At 40.4% G+C, this 19,980-nt stretch overlaps 1 protein-coding gene across 1 annotated transcript in view; it reads left to right on the top strand.

Moving 5' to 3' along the window:
* Positions 1-19,980, top strand: part of HSD17B12 (hydroxysteroid 17-beta dehydrogenase 12) — a 157,591-nt gene that overhangs the window by 87,524 nt on the left and 50,087 nt on the right. Inside the window, exon 4 of the mRNA XM_080814975.1 lies at positions 12,152-12,259. Within this exon, the coding sequence (XP_080671101.1) occupies positions 12,152-12,259 (108 nt within the window). The remainder of the gene's footprint in view (positions 1-12,151; positions 12,260-19,980) is intronic.

Below are 19,980 nucleotides of genomic sequence, written 5' to 3'. Positions count from 1 at the left end.
ATTCATAAACTTTTTAGTCTCAGGACCCCTTTACAGCTCTTAAAATATTGAGGACTCCAAAGAGCTTTGGTTTATGTGTGATACAGCTGTGAATGTTAATTATCTTAGAAATTCAGACTGACTAATTAAAAAATTTATTTAATTCATGTAAGAATAACAGTAAACCCATCACATGTTCATATAATATTTTTTTGGCAGGAAAAACAACTATAGGTTCTGAAACAAAACAAAATTCAGTGACAAGAGTGGCGGTTTCCATTTTTGCAAATCTAATATCTGGCATGGTAGAAGACAGTTACATTTGCATATCTGCTTCTGCGTTTAGTCTGCTGTGATGTTATTTTGGTTGAAGTAGAAGAAAATCTGGCTTTACATGGTAATGTAGTTGGAAAATAGCAAGTGATTTGATTTGAATGGCCTCCTCAGGTAATTGTGCATATTCTTCTTTGATACTACATCAAAATGCCATAAGGGGAGATTTCTTAAAAGTTAGTTGCACTATGGAATCTGAAAATGTATCAATGGATTTTTGTACTCAGTTACATTAAAATCTATTTGTCCACCTCGCACTTTGCACATGCTTTTTGTGCATTAAGATTTTGTTAACTGTGTGCCTTGGTCATCAGACAGTATTGCTTCCTGAGTTTTGCAGATCTCACAAATGTTGACATGGCAACCCCCCCCAAATCATAGTTATTAATATCACTCCAATCTTATCTGAAAAATCTTTTCTCTCAAGCACATGAAGGTAGCTGCAAGCATTCCAAAATTCTGATATTTCCTTTAAAAGCTCAAATTTTCAGGTCATGATCTCAAGGTCCTGGGATCGAGACCCGCATTGCAGGGAGTCTGCTCCCCGGCAGGCCCCCTCCCCCCGCTTTAAAAGCTCAAATTTTCTTCTGGACAATAAATACTGTTGGTTGTTTTTCTTAAAACGAGAGACTCCATTTTTAAAAATACGTCTGCTAAATATGAAGAAGCATGGTTTTGTGCCCATTGTTCTTTCAAGTCAAAGGGCGCAGTATGGGAACAGGGCCTAACGCCGCTTACATGACTCAGTTTCATGAATGTTTCTCCTCAGGACACTTGTCCTATTAGGTGCACAGAAAAGGTGCTTTATGCATACTTCCCATTGCCGCACAGCACATGAAAAAGATGTGTCCTCAAGGGTACAGACATAGAGTTAATGATTTTACTGCTTCTTCAAGGGACATTCTTAAGTCAAACTGACTTCTTTTTCACTGCAAGTCTGCGAAGGATATCGTTAGGTACTGCTGCTTGAATTCATGTTAAGGTTTTTACCTGCCATGTAGATAATGGTCATCAGAGTAATTTTGACTCTCAGCGACCCTCAAAGTCATGGACCACGTTTTGAGAACCACTGCATTGAAGTATTTATGGCTGATGGGATGACATCTTGTTAGCAGCTGACTGTGACACCATTCAGGGAAGAAAGTTCCTTGTAGAGTATTTGCAACTTTTCTTTGCTTGAGATTACTTCACAACGAAAAAACAAATAAATAATGGCCTTTTAAATGTTGAAAACTAAAATTTATGGGAATAATCATTTGCAAGTTTCAGCAATATACCAGTAAATTCTTATGGAGATTAAATGATGTAATGTCACTTCGTAGACTTCTTGGCATCTAGCTGATGCTCGGTAATTGATGACGGTAATAGTTACTACTCCTGTTCAGTTGGTAGAATGTTAGCTGCAACTCTGTATTTTTTTATTTTGTACCTTTGGGTTCTGGGCACCTCAGAGTCAGGATGATTTGCATCAAGTTCTTATCCTTAGTTCTAAGAGTGCAGGAGAAAGAAACTCTAAATCAGTCATTCTTTTGCTTTTATTTTCGTTTGATAAGTGAAAGCTATGCTCTTTTAACAATTTAAATGAAGAGGAGGGTTTTTTTTGTGCACGTTGAACAGAAAGATGGTTCTACTCTTGGCAAAATGTTGTTGAACTATATTTATCTTCAAAGTGTTAATTGCCATAAAGTAAATATTCATTTCAATAGCTGATATTTTAAATTTTATGGTAATTTTTTCAAAAGTTCCTCTTTTTTTTTTTTTTAAGAAATAAAAGCAAGTGTTAAGCTTCCTTTTTCTAAATACCAAAATGAGAGACCCAGATCTTGAAAAGAATACTTTTTTCCTGTGGCAGGATTTCACAAAACCACAACAGAATCTTGTGAGAACAAAGTGACAGGTTAAAATAACAAGTGGTTGCTTAAAAAAAAAAAAGTAGCTCAATCAGAATTTTTAGAAGGTACTGTGTGATATTTGACTTCTAATTAATTTTAGTTCTCTTTCGTTTTGAAAGATAAAGGGAGGAATATACGGACGTTTAAAAAAAATGTATCTTTGCTTGCCAACTTGGTTTTTAGTTCACGATAATCCTCTGTATAAAACTGGTCAGCTCTGGGCCAAATCTCAGTGGTAGTAATTTCATTTTTTAAGCCAACAAAGAGAGGGAAGTGAGCTACCTCAAGAAAAAACTCACTTTACTAAAAAAAATAGCAAACTTTTTTGGGTGATTTTATTTTTTTAATTTTTTTTAAAGATTTTATTGATTTATTTGAGAGACAGAAAGATAAATAGGGAGAGACCACAAACAGAGGGGTGGGGAGAGAGAGAAGCAGGCTCCCCACTGAGCAGGGAGCTAGATGTGGGACTCGATCCCAGGACCTCAGGATCGTGACCTGAGCTGAAGGCAGATGCTTAACTGACTGAGCCACCCAGGTGTCCCCTCCTTTCATATATATATATATATATATATATATATATATATTTATGATTTTAAAAAACACTGAGATATAAGTACAGGAACATTGCCTCAGATGCAAAACTATGAAGACTCTTGTGGTTCTAAGATATGATAGTTTATTTACCAGATTTCTAAACCAAAAGGATAAAACCATTGTGTCCTCTCTCCCTAAAGCAGTGTGTCTAATCAAACTCTAACTCAGAAGAGTCTCCCAGCCTGCCTGCCTCTCTCCTTGGGGCCCTCCTTTCTCATGGGACTAAAGCAGAAGCTGCTGGATTCTGTCCTTTTTGCCCACCACTTTTCATAACACGCTGTGTGCCCTCTCTTCTGCCACTAGCATTTTTTTTCCTAAAGTACAAGTGTGATCTTATCACTTTCCAGTCGAGTGGCCTCATTATAGGGCTGCCTTCATTAGGTGTGTGGCCTCTGCATTCCCACTTAGAAGGGCCCATACTTAGTTTGATGCTCTGCTGTGGTCATCTTGAATTTCATAATAATTTTTGAACAAGGGGCCCCACATTTTTATTTTGTTTGCATCGGCCCTGCCAATTATGTCTCTAGTCCTATTTATTATCTTGGCCCATAAAACCTCTGCTAGCTTCTTGCTACAGAATACTTTCTGTCCCGTCCTCCCTGTGCACTATATACTCCATCCACAGGAATTCTTAGAACATGCTTTTCCTTTTCGCTTTTCCTTTTTCCTTTTCACTTTCTGCCTCTGCTTACTTCTCCCCCTTCTCTGCATGGCCAATTTCCTACACAAGGACTCCACACAAATGTCACCTCCTATTTAAAATCCCACTCTGCAGGCGTGAGTTGCTTTCTCTTTGCACTCTTCGTTCATATAAATGAGCAACAGCTGGGTTCATGCATATCTCCTTCACCAAAATATGACCTCTTTGAGAATATCTGCTGTTCTGCTCAGGTTGAAATCTGACAGGCGGGCACTATTCAGTGGGTACTTTTCGAATTTACTTAGTCAAAACATAGATATTGATCTCCTAAAGTGGCATCAGGTCCTGTTGGGCTCTGAGTGTGTGGTGTCAGAGGAAGACCCAGACATGGACACTCCTCTCATAGCTGACAGTTTAGAGAGTGAGATGCTTTGTTTGGTTTGCAAATGGCTGTGCCCCCCCCCCCCCCCCCCCCCCAGTAAATGAATGAGCGTATGCTGAGGTTTTCGGGTCTTAGTTTAGGATGGGAAATCTGCCTTCGTGAAGAGTGGTGCTGGCGGGGTAAGCACGGGCAAACCAGAGAATCTTGCCTTTGGAAGCTGCCTTCGCTTCGTTTTGTGACATTAAGGGGAAGGCTGGGTTGTCAGCAGAGTTCTCAGGTTCTTTCATCAAATCCGAGACACCAGTGATCATGAAACAATGAGGTAGCTTGTAAGCATTAAGAAAGAAAAATCACCGGTTAAACTGGCATGCCATCAATTGTATGGCATCCTGATTTCAGAGACAAAAAAGTGAGTAAAAATGTGCCTTTTGGAACCAATAAAACAGAGTAATTCAAAGGTTAATTACAGGCAGATTGAGTCAAAGAAATCCTTGGACACAAAAGGCATTGCTAAAAATAGCATAACATGACCATTGATTCCATGAATAATATAGTAATAAAGAAATCACTTTTTAGAGTAGAGTTGGATGTGCATATGCAGCTGATGCAAAGAGGAAAGAGTGAATGGTGCAGAAAATTCGTATGGCAGCCTGCGCTGTTGAGGACAAAAACAACTGTACGTGATGTGGTCCTCTTTTAGATGCTGACAGGTCTACGGAAAGCAAACATTTGTGTAAGACTTGACAGCTGCCTTCATACATTCTCACATACTCACAAGAACTCTGTAGGGTGGGCATTATTTCTTGCAGTAAGGGGATTCTTGCAGGTGAAAAGGCTTGAGTGAAGGGCCCTCAGCCAACAAGTGGCTGAGTTGACAGCCACGTCCAGGGTGTCTAACTGCATCCCACGCTTTTTTGAACAAACTCTGTTTGGGTCAGCTCAGGCTGCTGTAACAAAATGTCATGGTCCACCTATCTTAAAGAACACACATTTATTTCTCACAGTTCTACAGGCTGGGAAGTCCCCGATCAGGGTTCTGGCAGATTCAGTTCCTGGTGAGGGCTCCTGTTAGATGGCCGCCTTCACACTGATGAGAAGATGGCCTTTCGTTGGTGCGTGCATGTGAGGAGAGAGCTCTCTCTGTCTTCTTCTCAAAAGGACAATAATTCCATCAGGAGAACCTCATCCTCCTTACTTCATCAGAACCTAGTTACCTCCCAATGGTCCCACCTCCTGATACCATTGCTTGGGGGGTCGGGCTTCAACACATGAATTTGGAGGGACACAAACACTCTGCTTATTATGTCATACTAATGACATCATCTTGGAATCTTTAGTAATGTTAGGAATACCTTTTGCATTTTTTCTCACCTCAGAACATAAAATTCAGATCCATTAGCAGATTTTTGTTATTTTTTTTCCCCAAGTTTAGAAAATAAACATCCTTATTTGAAAATTTTTTCAAAGGTGACTTGCCCACCTGAACTCAGTGTTGAACTCAGGCTTTCAAAAGAAAAGAATCTATTCATGTGCTCTCAATAGAACAAATTCGCATCGTATATGGTTTTTATTTGTTTCAGTTGTTGTTCTAGTTAAATAGCCTGTAATGAACAAAATATAATAACCTTGGCTTAAAATAAAGAAATAGTTGGTTTGGGATGGAGTCCTGGTGATGGTATTAATGGATTTTTTTTTTTATTTGACTGAAAGTGGGTCTCTTCATATGAGATTAAAATGATCATGAGAGTGTTTTCAAGGGCAATGAAAAAAAGAAATGGACCATTATTTGTGTAGCATCTCTGATAATTATAATTAAATGGGTCTTTAAAAATGGAGTCAGATGAATTACTCCCTTCTAGGGCACAATCACCGTTTCTCCATAGCTACACAAAGAAGGCTTTCTCTGTGGAGAGGTATCTCACCCTGAGGGGTAGGGGAGGAGGGAGATGGTAAGACCTCGGGGCCAAAAAGGAAAACAGCAAAAGGAGGGAAGTAGAGGGAATTTAGTTAGGGGACATTTTGTTCTTTGCTTTCCCCTTAAAATTAGAGAAAGTACAAAAGACTCATTGTGCTTTTTACATTTGTAAATACTCTAAAACATTTTATGTGAAAACAGAGGGGTTTTTAAAACATGCAATATATTTTTATGGTTCTAAATTGCGTTTAATGAATTTAGATTTTAAAAGCTAAAATTGGTAGGTGTTGAGTATAGTGCCATTTCCCCAAGAGTCGCTCCTCTCCCCTAATTATCTTTTTCAGGACTGGGGTTAGGGAGAGTGGTCCGTGACTAAAATTATCTTCAACCTTCATCTCTGTGTCCTGTGTTAAGCTTCTAGAGTACTTTATTCATGAGACTGGATGGTTTCCTACAACTCTAAAATGTTTCCGCCTCTCTGAGAATGATAGTCCAACCCATGCAGGGCAAATGGAGGGACTGAGATGTTTCTCAGTTTATCTTAATGCTTTCAAATGCCTAATAGTAAGCACTTTATGTTTTTATGCCTCATAATGGACATCTATTACCAGCACATAGTTTTATTTCTATAGGGAAGAGTTTAAGAAGTTACTGAGAAGATGATTTTAATAAATTGGCTGTGTCAGCCTTGATGTATTTACTCACTCAGCAGACATTTGAGTGACCTCTGTGCTATATGCCAGGCCTTGTGCTGGGTGCTGGATATACAAAGATGACAGAGAATGATCTGTGTTTGTTAGGAAATGGACTGTTGGCATAATATATTATGAGTTTACTAAGGGTATATAGAAGGTCTGTAGGAACATAGCTGAGAGAGTAAGTAGTTTTATGTTGGAGGAAATGGGAATCCCGAAAAGACAGTCCACAGGGCTGGTGACATAACTTGAATCTTAAATGATGAAATTTATAATATGGAAAAGATGGAGAAGAGTGAAATGTAGTAAGAATTTCATAATGGATAGCACCTGAAACTTAGGGGAAAAACAGGTTGTTTATTTGGAACAGATGTAGGGACAAAGGAGAATTCCTATATTTTTGTTTTATTAATAGAAAAATTATTAATGATGCATGAGTTTATGTACATTAGGTCTCTTCTCTAACATTCTCAGGCCTCCTTCCCCTAGGCACCCAGAGGAAAAATGAGGAGTCTTTCTAAGACTTACGCAATCATTCTTAGGGGAAGACTGTTAAAGTTTAGAGATGTCAATTTTTTGAGCAAAATAAAAACAATGATGGCCAGACCTAGAAGTATGTTAAACAAAAGGCTATTCTGAATATGTTTCAGAATATTTGTAGGCATGAACCTAAAGGTGTGTTAGTTTTAATACTGAGAGGTGTTAGCAACATCTCGAGACTACTTATAAGTGCAGTCTCTTCTCTGTCCTTTCAAGACTTGACCTTGAACTAATTTATAATCCTCTGAGTAAAAATCAGCCATGTAACTGGAGGAGCAGGACATCCATGCTTGGAAGTGGTGGAATGTCTTGGGGCTCTGAGTATTCAGTGTTATATAGCTCTATAGTTATAAATAATATTTCTTCCTCTTATTCTACTATTGTAGTAGGGTAGCTTTCAGTGGACCAGTAGATAAAAAGGAATAATGGTATCATCCCAGCTATTTCTTAGCTGCGTTCCCTGCAAGCCAGAGCTGATTATCTGCCTCCATTTCTAGTGAGTTGGCTGCCATGAACAGCTCATACCACTCATCAGCTCTTTGCTTCTTAGGGTTTGGTCTTTGCCACTAGGCCGAGAAACAGTGGGCCAAGACTATCTCAGAATCACTTCAATCTGCAAAAAGGGAGGAGGGCATAATTGTATTTGGCCACAATTGTAAGTAGCAGGATGCCAGCCTATTCAATTTCAAATGCCAAGCGGTTTGACGGTAGGAATAATCAACAGTGTTGAGTATCTTTGCAAAATGGTGTGTAACATTCTAATAACAGCATCCTTTAGTTCTTTAATTTCTTAAAGAATTTACAACCACAAGATTTTACCCTGAGACATTGAGTAAATGGAGAGCCTGGAGGGAATGCTACATTGTCATCCTTCATAAATTTAATTGAAATGTTTAATGTAACCCCAGTGAAAACAGACTAAACAAGTAAGGATAACCAATACACTTTTGAAAGAATAATAACGAAGAAAATTGCACCACTAGAAATATTAAAACTTGTCTTAAAGCTAGAATAATTATAACCAGGGCATGATGAAAGAACAGAAAATAGGATAGTGAATAGACCATAATTTGGAATCAGAAGCTGGCAGGTACAAGCTGTCCAATGGCTTTATACTCCCACCTCGGTCAGTCATTGGATGTGGATGTTATGGGAGAGGCACGATCTGGGTCCGGGCAGCTCTCTGAAACCGAGGCAATCCCTGAAGGGCCGGGCACCTGAACGCTGTCTACCGATGACGCTCTTGCAGCTGGGGCAACCAGAATTTCCTCGAAGGGACATTTGAGGGGCTATGTCTTTCCATTGGAATACCCAAATTCACTGTTTATCTTTATCCTACACTTACAGTACATTTTTATTTATTTACAGCTGTCATGCCTTGTGCCTTTGTGGTGGGCAAGGATCAGAGTACTCAAAAGTAACCTCTCCAAGTCTTTGATCAAGTTCTTATTCTTCCCCATCAGTGGGATGTTGCTGAGTGGTGTGGACTTACGGTGGTCTTAAGAAGAGCCAGGGTTTAGGGAGGGGGTGAAGGTGGAAATGAAAGCTGTATTATGGGTATCCGCTTGTGTTCCAGGTGCTTTGATACATCCTAAAATTAGAGGATGTTCGTTCATCTGCGTTGGCTTCTGTTGGCAGGGTCAGGTGAGGGCTGGTGGGTTATGGGAAAGGAGGAGATGCCTAGATTTATTTCCTCAGTTCCCTAAAGAAGCCAGTTACCTCCCATCTCAGCTTTTTGGAACACTCATCAGAATTCTCTCCTGATTGCCTGGACCCAGAGAGTGAAGTATGTCCTGTCCTGTTCTTCTGTACATGCTGCGCTTTCTGTCTCACACAACTTGGTGGTGGTAGTGGGGACAGTTCATGGAATCCGTGAAGCCCATCTATGGACCAGGTCAAGAGCATGCATATCTCATAATTCTGGGAAAGGAAATGTGAGGGGAGTTTGCTGGACTCTCTGGGGGAAGTTTTCCTCACTCTATAAAAGGAAAATATAGGGAGGGAGACAAACCATAAAAGACTCAATCTCAAAAAACAGACTGAGGGTTGCTGGGGGGAGGGGGGACGGGCGAGGGTGGTGGGGAAATGGATATTGGGGAGGGTATGTGCTATGATGAGTGCTGTGAAATGTGTAAACCTGGCGATTCACAGACCTGTACCATTGGGGATAAAAATACATTATATGTTTATTAAAATAAAATAAAATAAATAAATAAGGAAAATATAACAGGTTGGCCCATTTCTGCCATTGCACACTGCTGTGTGTATGGGGTACTTGGAAGGGCAGTGGGGAGGGGAGCCAGCCTAATGGAATAAGAGAGGAGGGAGGAAAGACCCTGGATCCTTTGTGATACGGTTGAACAGCTGAATAAAATAGACCCAAGCTCTTGTCTTCACAAAGCTTAATTCTGGTGGAGGCAGATAGCAAACATGCATGTGTTATTAAGAAGATGGTTAAGTGCCATGGAATGAAATAAAGCCGGGGCTGGGGGGTGGGGGCAAGGGATGCATGCTAGTGGAGGAGTAGAAAGCTTCCCTGAGGTGGTAACATTTGCGTAAAGACCCAACAGAAACAAGGGATGCGGAAGAGCATTCCAGGCAGAGGGAACAGTAAGTGCAAAAGCCCTGAATGTGTTTGGGGGTTATTCTGAGTTTAAAGAATTGCTCAAGGGGCATCTGGGTGGCTCAGTTGTTAAGCATCGGACTCTTGATTTGGGCTTGGGTCATGCTCTCAAGGGTCCTGGGATTGAGCCCTGCAAAGGGCTCTGCTTTTAGTGGGGAGTCTGCTTATCTCTCTTCCTCTGCTCCTTCCCCCCACCCCCCATAGCATGTGCGCATGCTCCCTCTCTCTCAAATAAATAAAATCTCAAAAAAAGAGAGAGAATGCTCAGGGCCTGTGTGGCTAGAGCCCGGGACAGCAAGAAGAGTAGGGAGGTGGAGGTCAGTTCAGAGCGCTATTAGGCCATTGCCACAGACTGTAACTCTTACCAAAGCCAGCTGGAGCTCCTAGAGTGTGTGAGGGGGTGGGGGAGGTGATCAGACAGCCCTACATTGCAGAAGAAGCAGCTCGTGCTGGAGGCAGTGGTGAAAAGATAGAAAAGCAGTGTTAACTGGACTAGGACATGATTCAGGGTAACCCAGGAACAAGTTCAAAATTGGATTTATTTTGAAGAGCTTGCATCAGTAGCCATTTTGCTTATCCTGATGTGAGTACAAAGAAAAGCTTACCTTGTGGGTTCTTATTAAATGACATTCTTTCCAAAAGGGTCTCTGAATATGTTTAGCAGCCTATCTATATAAGACTCTACATTATAAGTACATCCCCCAAATCCTGTGAGATTTAAAAGAGTAAATCTGATTCAGGAGTTGTGAGGTGGCTTTTATTACTAGAGAGAATTTTCTTAAATGTCAGTCTATAGCACTTGTGTGGAAGCATACTTTGTTTTTCTCAAAATAAATAGATAAATTTATCTCATTTCATTCCTGAACGAAGTTGTACATTTAATACAAGGTATCCTTCAGCCTTTTGATTTGGGTCTTTTTTTCCTTGAGAATCTGTGGCTGTAATAAGGGCATTGTTCTCTACTTACTGGTGGTAAATCCTGGGAAGCATTTATAGTAAGACCTGTTGGATGAGCTATCATGAAGTGACAGCCCAGTCTGTGGCTCCCCATTACACGAACACATACAATAACTCATTTATCCTGGAATTGTAAGTGTGCCCTTTTAAGATTTTATTTATTTATCTGAGAGAGCGTGAGTGCGAGAGAGGAGAGAAGGAAGAGGGCGGGACGGGGAGGGAGAGGGAGAAGCAGATTCCCCGCTGAGTGGGGAGCCTGACGTAGGGCCTGATCCTTGGACGCTGGGATCGTGACCTGAGCCAAAGGCACATGGAGCCTCCTAGGCGCCCCAACACCAGATACGGAATTTTCTAGGTCACATATTCTCCTCTCCAGTTAATTCATGGATTCCTTCCTCAGGTCAATACTTCTCTCTAAGACTAAGAACCAGATCTCTTGTGAACCAGCTCAGTTGTAGGCAGAACTCCTTTTAGATCAAGAATGGTAGCGTCCTATATGGAGTAACATTCCATACTCTGAGATGAGCCAACATCGACTTTGAATGAAGAAAAATTTATTTTTTGGAAGCAGGATTTTTAAATTCATTCTTTTGAATTCTCATCAAGTTCCAAAGAGTAAACATTCTTAGCCACCTGAACTGCACTAGGTGAAGTGAGTGTGGGGTTAGTGGAGGAGAGAGGAGACTTAACATTTATGGAGTGCCTTCTGTATACTACCAGATACTATTTGAGCCTCGGATCATGGGTTGGGTAGCATTACTTTCATTTTCAGGAGAGGATGCTGAGGCTTGTGGAGGATATGTGACTATTACTCAGTTATTTAGCAAATAGATACAAAAATAAAACTGGTACCCGTGACTGGAAGACCTCACAGTTCATGCCTTCTCAAATGGGCTCACGAAAGAGAGTGAAAGTAACATTTGACATTACATCAATAAGTTGGTTTCTTCAGAGTCCCGTTTCTCAACGTGTGATTTCCATCAGCTCTGTGTGTACTTCGTCATCCTGAGCACAGCGGAACACCGAGGTCTGTCTTCTGTCACTTTGTAGCTCTGTTCACTGTGCATTTTGTATGGGTGTTTTTAATGTGGTGACCATTAACTATTAACCAAGGCTCTAAATTCCATGATGATCATATTCATTTTATTTCCATTTTAATAAGATGGATTTTTATATATCACTGTTTAAAACATTTTGCAACATAAACACTTCTGTCTGAAATTATGAAGCATCACTTTGCAATTAAAAATCGCGAAACCAGTGATATTTAAAGAGTATATAACATTATGGTATGAAACATGTTTTATTATTTGTACCTAAGGGTCTAAAAAGGAGCCATTATTGATTTATAGAAGGAGAACTGATTAAGGAGCAGTCAGCCAGCTCTGTAACAACACTGGAGTTTTTATTGCAGGATTATTGTGTTGACTCTGTATCATCTCTTAGAGGGTCTCATGATTGCTTAACAGGATTCTGGTCAAAATTTCATATCAGACTGGGGCGGGGGGAAGAGTTTGAATAGGTAGTGTCATAAAATGCTTTAATCTTAATTGCCATGTTATAATTTTCCTTCTCTCTATTTATGTTTTTTTCCCTAGGAGAAAAATTCAAAGTGGAAACAAGAACCATTGCTGTTGACTTTGCATCAGAAGATATTTATGATAAAATTAAAACAAGCTTGGCAGGTCTTAAAATTGGTGTTTTAGGTTTGTATCTTTGTCACATTTATAGCTTCATCTTGCACTTTCTTATTTGACTTTTACTATGACTGTACGTTTTCTTTTTAGATCTTAGGTATTCAGTCACTAAAATGAGTAGTGAGAAGAAAATTGTCTTTTTAATACAATTGATTGTGAGATGACATTATATACGTTTGGGTCTTTGTTTTTAGTTATATTTTAATGACTTTTTACAGTTTTGGTTATTTTCTCTGTCTGCTTTATTTTCTGTCTCTCGTTCTCTTTTGTATATATGTACGTATTTTTAAAGATTTATTTATTTGAGAGATAGAGAGAGGAAGAGTGCGTGCATGCATGTGCGGGAGAGGGGCCGAGGTAGAGGGGAGAATCTCAAGCAGAACTTCCCGCAGAGCTCAGAGCACGATGGAGGGCTCGGTCCTGGGACCCTGAGATCATGACCTGAGCCGAAATCAAGAGCTGGCTGCTTAACTGACTGCGTCACCCAAGTGCCCCTCTTTTGTATGTATTTAGATATGGTTATAACATAATAATTCTTTAAGGTGGGTGATGCTGACTCTTTTTGACAGTTGAAGAAATGAAGGCTAAGGGAAGTGTTTCTCCGCTTTCTGTTCGTTACTACCCTCCTCTTATCCAAGGAGGCTTTTCAACATTATTTTCCCCTCATCTTCCCTCTCATGAAATTTTTATTTTTAAGATTTTATTTATTTATTTGACAGAGAGAGAGAGAGATCACAAGTAGGCAGAGAGGCAGGCAGAGAGAGAGAGGGGGAAGCAGGCTCCCTGCCGAGCAGAGAGCCTGACTCTGGGCTCGATCCCAGAATCCTGGGTTCATGACCCGAGCCGAAGAGCGAGGCCTTAACCCACTGAGCCACCCAGGCGCCCCACCCCCCCCCATGAAATTTTAACACCACAGGTTCACTGTATGTCTTATTTCTGTACTATATGTATCTCTGTGCTTTAACAGACAAAGCATAAGATATCACACTGCCCACCCCTGAACCAGTTTTTGTACTTTGGGAATGAGCTCACCCAAGCTGCGAACACGTGGCTGTGAGACTTGTCTAAGGTCTCATGAGAACTGAGCGATGCAGTTGGGAATTCTGTTTTTCCCAAGTCTGCTACTCCCTTTTGTTACACCTCAGCTACGTTGCTCTCATTATGAAAAAGCAGTGCTTTTGCTGAGGTGGGACAGGTGTTGGAAATTATTATGGAAAAGATTCACCAGATTTTAAGGGGAAATGTGGGCTTTGGAAAGTTACCCACCATTTTTTGAGTCCTTTCCAGAAAGAAACAGCATCTAGTTCGGAAAAAAGTTGCTTCTTCACTAAATCTCTTTATCCCACTGGCTAAATTGGTGTTAACCTGGTAATTTGCCATCATTTTCTTTTGGGGGGTTATCAAAGGAGAAAAAAAAAAGAGAAAATACTTTAAAAAAAAAGTTTCCTAACATTTCTTTAGTCAAGACCCAACATCCCTTCTTCATTCTATAAAAGAATGGTCTTTTATGTAATTTCTGCCTTAGGCAAGAAAAGAACCGAGTTAAACGCACGTAGCCTACCTCCGTAACCTTGGACCTGCTGTTCCTCCTGGCTTTGACACACTATCTGCTTCCGCTCCTGCCTGGTCTGTTTCACATAGCACCACGCCCTTCCTACCCACACTGCTACTTTCCCGCTTCTGGGAGAGCCTGTGGCAAAAGGTGAATGGAGACACGGGTCTAATTTTTGCCTCTGTATCTACATGTTCTTCTCAAAATACATATATTCCTGGACTCTTTTACAGGTTCCTCTTCTTTAGCCTAGTTCTGGAATACCCAAAACACCACTAACATCTATAAAGCTCTTGCCTTCTTGAAACTTCCTTATCAGTATCAGCTGTAACTTACTAGTAAGGATAGATACTGCCATAGTCTATCTTCACCCCTTTCAGACTAGTCATGTGTTGACGGGGGACAAAGGCTGGCTTATGCATGGAGGTAGATTGAGGATCCCTAAGGAAAAGAAACGAGACTTATCTTGAACTTGTAACCTTGGAGAATGATTTTCTTTCAGAAATAGCTCATGATTGTTTTAAGCTTTGCGTAACTTTTAGCTAATTTTCACTGGGTAACTTTGAAACTGTGGATACTCTGGGACTGTGACATTGAAGATGGAAAATGTCAGGCATCTTTTTCCCAGAGGGCAGGAGGATTATAAAAGGCATTTTTCAGCTGGTCTTTCCCAACTCAACCTGTAGAAAGTTTACCGTATGAGCTTAGGCACAGTAGAGATCTGTCAAGGATGAGAGTACAGGGCACATGGTTCCCAAGCACTTTTTCCCCACTTCTAGAATCCTAGGACTCGTAGCAGCACATCCGCGCGGCATTGAGACGTGAAGACTGATGTTTTCCAGCACTCATATGCAAGTGGAACCATTGTTTTGTAGTTCAGCTCCTTAGTAAATGGTAACCTGTGAGCTAGCAGTTTGTACCCTCTTTACTCACTCACTCACTCATTCATTCACTCATTCATTCTTGAAAAAACTAGAGACACCGCAATGAACAGGAAAGTGCCTGACCTCATGTAGTATGATGTCTAATAGGAAAGACAGCACTTCTGAGAAGGGCAGGGCGGGGTGTAATAAGAATGTAAAGGAAAGAGGGGGTTGATACGGAGTAAGTGATGGTGACATGGCCCAGTCATTGGGGTAGGAGAAAGGAGGAGTCCAGAAGTATTTAGGAAGTAAATGAAGTAGAACTTCACAAGAGATTGTGAGTGGGATGAAGGAGAAGAGAGAAGTCATGGGCAACTTTGAGGTTTCTGGCTTGAGAACCTCGTTAATGGGGCCATTTACTAAAATGGGGACTCCTGGAACAATCTTTTTCAGAATGAGGATCATTTAAATTTGGGGTTCCTCCAGAATGTCCGAGTGGGGTTGTTAAGTTGGTAGTGGGTATATGGATCTAGGTTTTATTTATGTATTATAGGGATCTCTCTCTCTCTCTTTTTAAAGTTCATTTATTTTTAGTTATCTCTGCTCCCACTGTGGGGCACAGACTCACAACCCTAAGGTCAAGAGTCACATGCTCTACCAATTGAGCCAGCTAGGTGCCCTGGATCTAGGTTTTAGTAGAGCTTTTAATAGGAGAGAGAGTTTGGAGATTATGATCAAAGCATCGAGACTGGAGATCTTCCAAGGGGAGTATAGAAAATGTAAGGAGAAAACTGAGGACAGAGCCCTTTTAGTTCCCTTCCTTGTCGGCAAAGGCTGCCTGGAATATATAGCATGAAGGAGGGATAGTTTTTTGCACAAGTTCAACCCCGTCTGATTGAAATATAGAAGTGCAACATGAGCCACGTGTGTAATTTGAACTTCTCTAGTAGCCACGTTTTTCAAAATAAATAATAACAGATAATTTTAATAATGTATTTTATTTTAACCCGCTGTATCTTAAAATATCACTTTAGCATGTAATCCATACAAAATTATTATTTTTAATTTGCATTATAGAGGTCCCAGAAGGAGAAGCATATAAAAATTTATTAAAATATTTTGCATTCTTTTTCTCATACTAAGTCTTCTCATCTAACATGTATGGTACGCTGACAACATATCTCTATTCAGATTGGCCGCATTTTAAGTGTTCAGTAGCCGTATGTGCCCGGTGAGGGACATCTTCGCTCTCGGTCACATTGGCTGTCTTCTCATCCTCAATTTGTGTAGGAGAACCATAATTTCTACATTTTTCTTATGCTTTAACCTGGTTTTCGGCCAGGAGCAGTTTTGCACTGTCTGGCCATGTCCAGAGACATTTCTAGCTGTTACTAATTGAGGGAGGAGGTGGGAGAAGTTTTGTTGGCCCCGAGTGGGTAAAGATCAGGGGTGCTGCTAAACACCCTGCAGTGTATGGGGCAGACCCAATCCCCCAGCAAAGCCTCAGCCTGAAATCTCAATAGTGCTGAAGTTGAGAAACCCTGCATTCAAGTTTTAATATAATCAAACTGTTCTGATTGAATACTGATATTCTCTCTCTCTTTCTCTCTCTCTCTCTCTCTCACGCATGCACACACACACTCACACACAACTTTGTTTTAAATTTCTGTTTGGTGACAAATCAATAATAAAAATAATTGTAGGGAGACCTGGGTGGCTCAGTTGTTAAGTGTCTGCCTTCAGCTCGGGTCCTGATCCCAAGGTCCTGGGATTGAGCCCTACATCAGGCTCTCTGCTCAGTGGGGAGCCTGCTTCTCCCACTCCCTCTGCTGCTCCCCCTGCTTGTGCTCACTCGCTCTCTCTCTCTCTCTCTCTCTCTCTCACTGTCTCTCTGTGTCAAATAAATAAATAATTAAAATCTTAAAAAAAAATTGTAACTAATGTTTATATGATCCTTTCAAGTCTGTAGTTCTGTCTTCACATATGTTGTCTTATTAACTGGCTATATGCTTACTTCTCTTCCTACTCTACCACAACTGTCTCCTTACTCATAAGGTGTATATAATTACTGACAATTATTAGCAGATAGACTTATATCGCATCATAATTTTAATTTGTTAAGGTTTTTGAGGGATCTATTAAAAACACCTTAAATATAAATATAAACACATTTATGAGCTTTGTTTTATCGCCAGGTCATATTTGAACTCTAATCTTACAGTTCCTTCTCTAGTGTGGATATAACACTATAGAACTCGTCTGGGAGGGTGTGTCTAATGTCTTTTTTCTTAGGATTCCCTGGGTATATAGCTCTTCTACCTTCCTTCTCCTCCCCAGCCAGATCCCACATACCTCCATCTCTGTCTTGTAAGGGGGAAATAATGTTTCCATTTAATGCCAGTCTCACTTTTCTAACATTTCCTAAAATAATAAACACGTAGATTGATTCCTAGTCAGACCTTGCAATCTATATGAGGGCATAGGAAGGTTTTTTTTCTACTGAGTATTAATGAAACCAGTAATGATAAAAGGAAAACTAGGTCACCAAGCCGTACTCTGTTTGAATAACATTAACCACCAAAGTATATAGTTAGTGCTTAATAAAATTAGTATTGTCAGAATCACAAAGGAAAATGCTAAAGCCCTTTGTCATGAAAGAAACATCAAGTTTTCAGTAAGCTAAGTGGAAAGAAAATGGCTATGCATTGTCTGAATTTATACAGAAAGGTTATAGGAGCTTGATAAGACCATAAATGCTAAAAGTGGAGAAGTTGGATTCTTGACTCTGTTAGTAAAATAAATAAGCATCTGCTGTCTTCTTTCAGGCAAATGCCGAGAAACAGATTTGAGAAAGCTTAGAAAACTTGAACTATTTAGAGAAAATGACATCAATACTGCTTTGAGTAAGCAAACAATAGGTTAACAAAATGCGATTGCTATAATACTGACTTGATTCCTCCGGAGAGAGTCTCCTGGGTGCTCCAAATGGGTTTGGAGGACTTTGCACAATACATTGCAGGAGGCGTAGTTTACCAAGGCCAAAAGAGTAGCCTTGGATTTGAAGTATGCCACAAACAATACTTTGTCAAGTTCCCCTAGTATGACTTTTTTAACCTTTAAAAAGTGACATTCTTTATTCTAGAAGAAAAATAAAAAGGTTCTCTTGGAAAAAATAGTTATTTAGTTTGTGATTCATTAAAAAAAATCAATTATTGCTTTATTCAAAATCTTCATGCATCCTAGACCCAGAATTTCCCCGTGCCAAATGCTGTCGAGGCCTTTTGCATGCATACTGTCATGCATGTGTCCATTGCAAAATCAAGAGGATCTGTTGATACAGGCTGATGTGATGCTGGGCTGCCTTTAGCGTATTCAGGACTGTCTGTTACCTAGTGACTTTTTTCTATCCGAACACAGTGCCATAATTTTATTAAGAGACATCATTTTTTAAAAAGATCTTATTTATTTGAGAGAGAGATAAGTAGGGAGCATGGCGGGGTGGTGGGTAGGGCAGAGGAAGAGGGACAAGCCACCTCCCTGCTGAGCAGGGAGCTGGACATGGGGCTGCATCCCAAGGACCCCAGGATCATGACCTGAGCCGAAGGCAGACATTAACTGAGCCACCCAGGCGCCCCAAGAGGCATCATTTTAATAGTGTAGTATTAACCAAAGTTTAGACATAGTATGGATAATAACAATAGTATAGATAATAAAATAGTATAGATCTAACATAGTATAGATAATAAAAGTCAGTTCATTGTAAAAAAATGATTGATCGTAAAAGCTGGACTGGAACTTACTATTCTTTCTTCCCATGCCCTTTGTAAGTGAATACTTGCTTCACTAACATATTTGATAGATTATTTTTTTTATTAGTGTCCTTCCTTTTTCCTTGGCTAAATGCAAATTTTTTTATTTTTTTTACATTTAGAATCCAGAGATCTCTTCCTTATAGTTCAGTGCCCAGCATATCAAAGGAAGTGGTGTAGGTGTAGGCTGAGGAGATAGAGCCAAGGGGGTACAGGAACCGGGTTGAGGAAGACTCTCCTGGGCTCTCCGGGAAGGAAGGAAATTGTTAGGAGCGGTGCAAGCTTCCTGGTCCCAGCTGGGAAGTTACAGGTGGAAGAATCTTGCTTCTTCAGAGGGCTTAGAAATTTATAAAGCTACTTGTTACCTTCTTGCTCTCCTCAGGAACTTTAATAATTAGAAATTAGCTCACATGGACACCTGGGTGGCTCAGTCCATTGAGTGTCTGACTCTTGATTTTGGCTCAGGTCATGATCCTCAGGATTATGAGATCAAGCCCCAGAGTCTGCTTAAGATTCTCTCTCTCTTTAGCTCTACTCCACACCCCCCACTCCCGGCTCTCATAAACATGCTTTCTCTCTCTCTCTTTAAAAAAAAAAAAAAAAAGCTTTAAGTTTGCTTTTTAAATGTCTCTGAAGCATGCTCCTGGATGTTTCATTTGGTTAAATGTCTCCCTTCGGCTCAGGTCATAATCCTGGGGTCCTGGGATTGAGCCCTGCATTGGGCACCCTGCTCAGCAAGGAATCTGCTTCTCTCTCTCCCTCTGATCCTCCCCCCTGCTTGTGCTCTCACTCTCTGTCTCTCAAATGAATGGATAAAAGATCTTTAAAAAAATAAATAAATAAAATAAAATGTCTCAGAAAGGGCCAGTGACATCTTCGTTTACATTTTATTGGGATTAGTACATTTGGTTTATTACTGGTTTACTTACTGAATCAGTCCTGTGGAGGAAATGACTATTGTAGTTGGTGAAAGATGTGGAAAAATCTCTTTGAAATGGAAAAGGAGAGACTTGAAGAGGAAACTGTCATGGTAAGCTGGTGATCAGTGGGGTGCAGAGAAAGGGAGAAAGCATAGAAGGACAAAATAAAGTTAGTTGAGAGAGCACCAAAGATAAATTTTATGTGTTTAGAAATAACGACCCACCTTTCCCCCTGCCACTGCACCCATATAGCTCCGATATAAAATGGCTCAGGCCCAATGTTAGGTGAGGTCTACAGGAAAGGCTCACAGGAGTGTGATGGGATGATAGTTTGCAGACAGGGTGGAACTTCTTATACCAGGATATGATTTTTGTGCCCTCTAGGGGTTTAAGACACATCCAAAACATCCTTTTTGTAATGCAATCAAATTTTGTCCCTAACCACCTAGAGTTAGTATGGACTCCACAAGTTCAAGGGCACAGTCCCCAATAAGAGTGCCCCTACCTACTTCAGACACTAACAGCAAGTTCAGCAGTCCCCAGGCCACCTGTACTTCTGATCAGCTGGCTACCAATTTGGGGGTTC

Source organism: Martes martes (genome assembly GCF_963455335.1).
Source record: "Martes martes genome assembly, chromosome: 10".
Taxonomy (NCBI): Eukaryota; Metazoa; Chordata; class Mammalia; order Carnivora; family Mustelidae; genus Martes; species Martes martes.
Note: the sequence above shows the minus strand (reverse complement) of the source record. Positions and strands in the feature narration are given on the sequence as shown.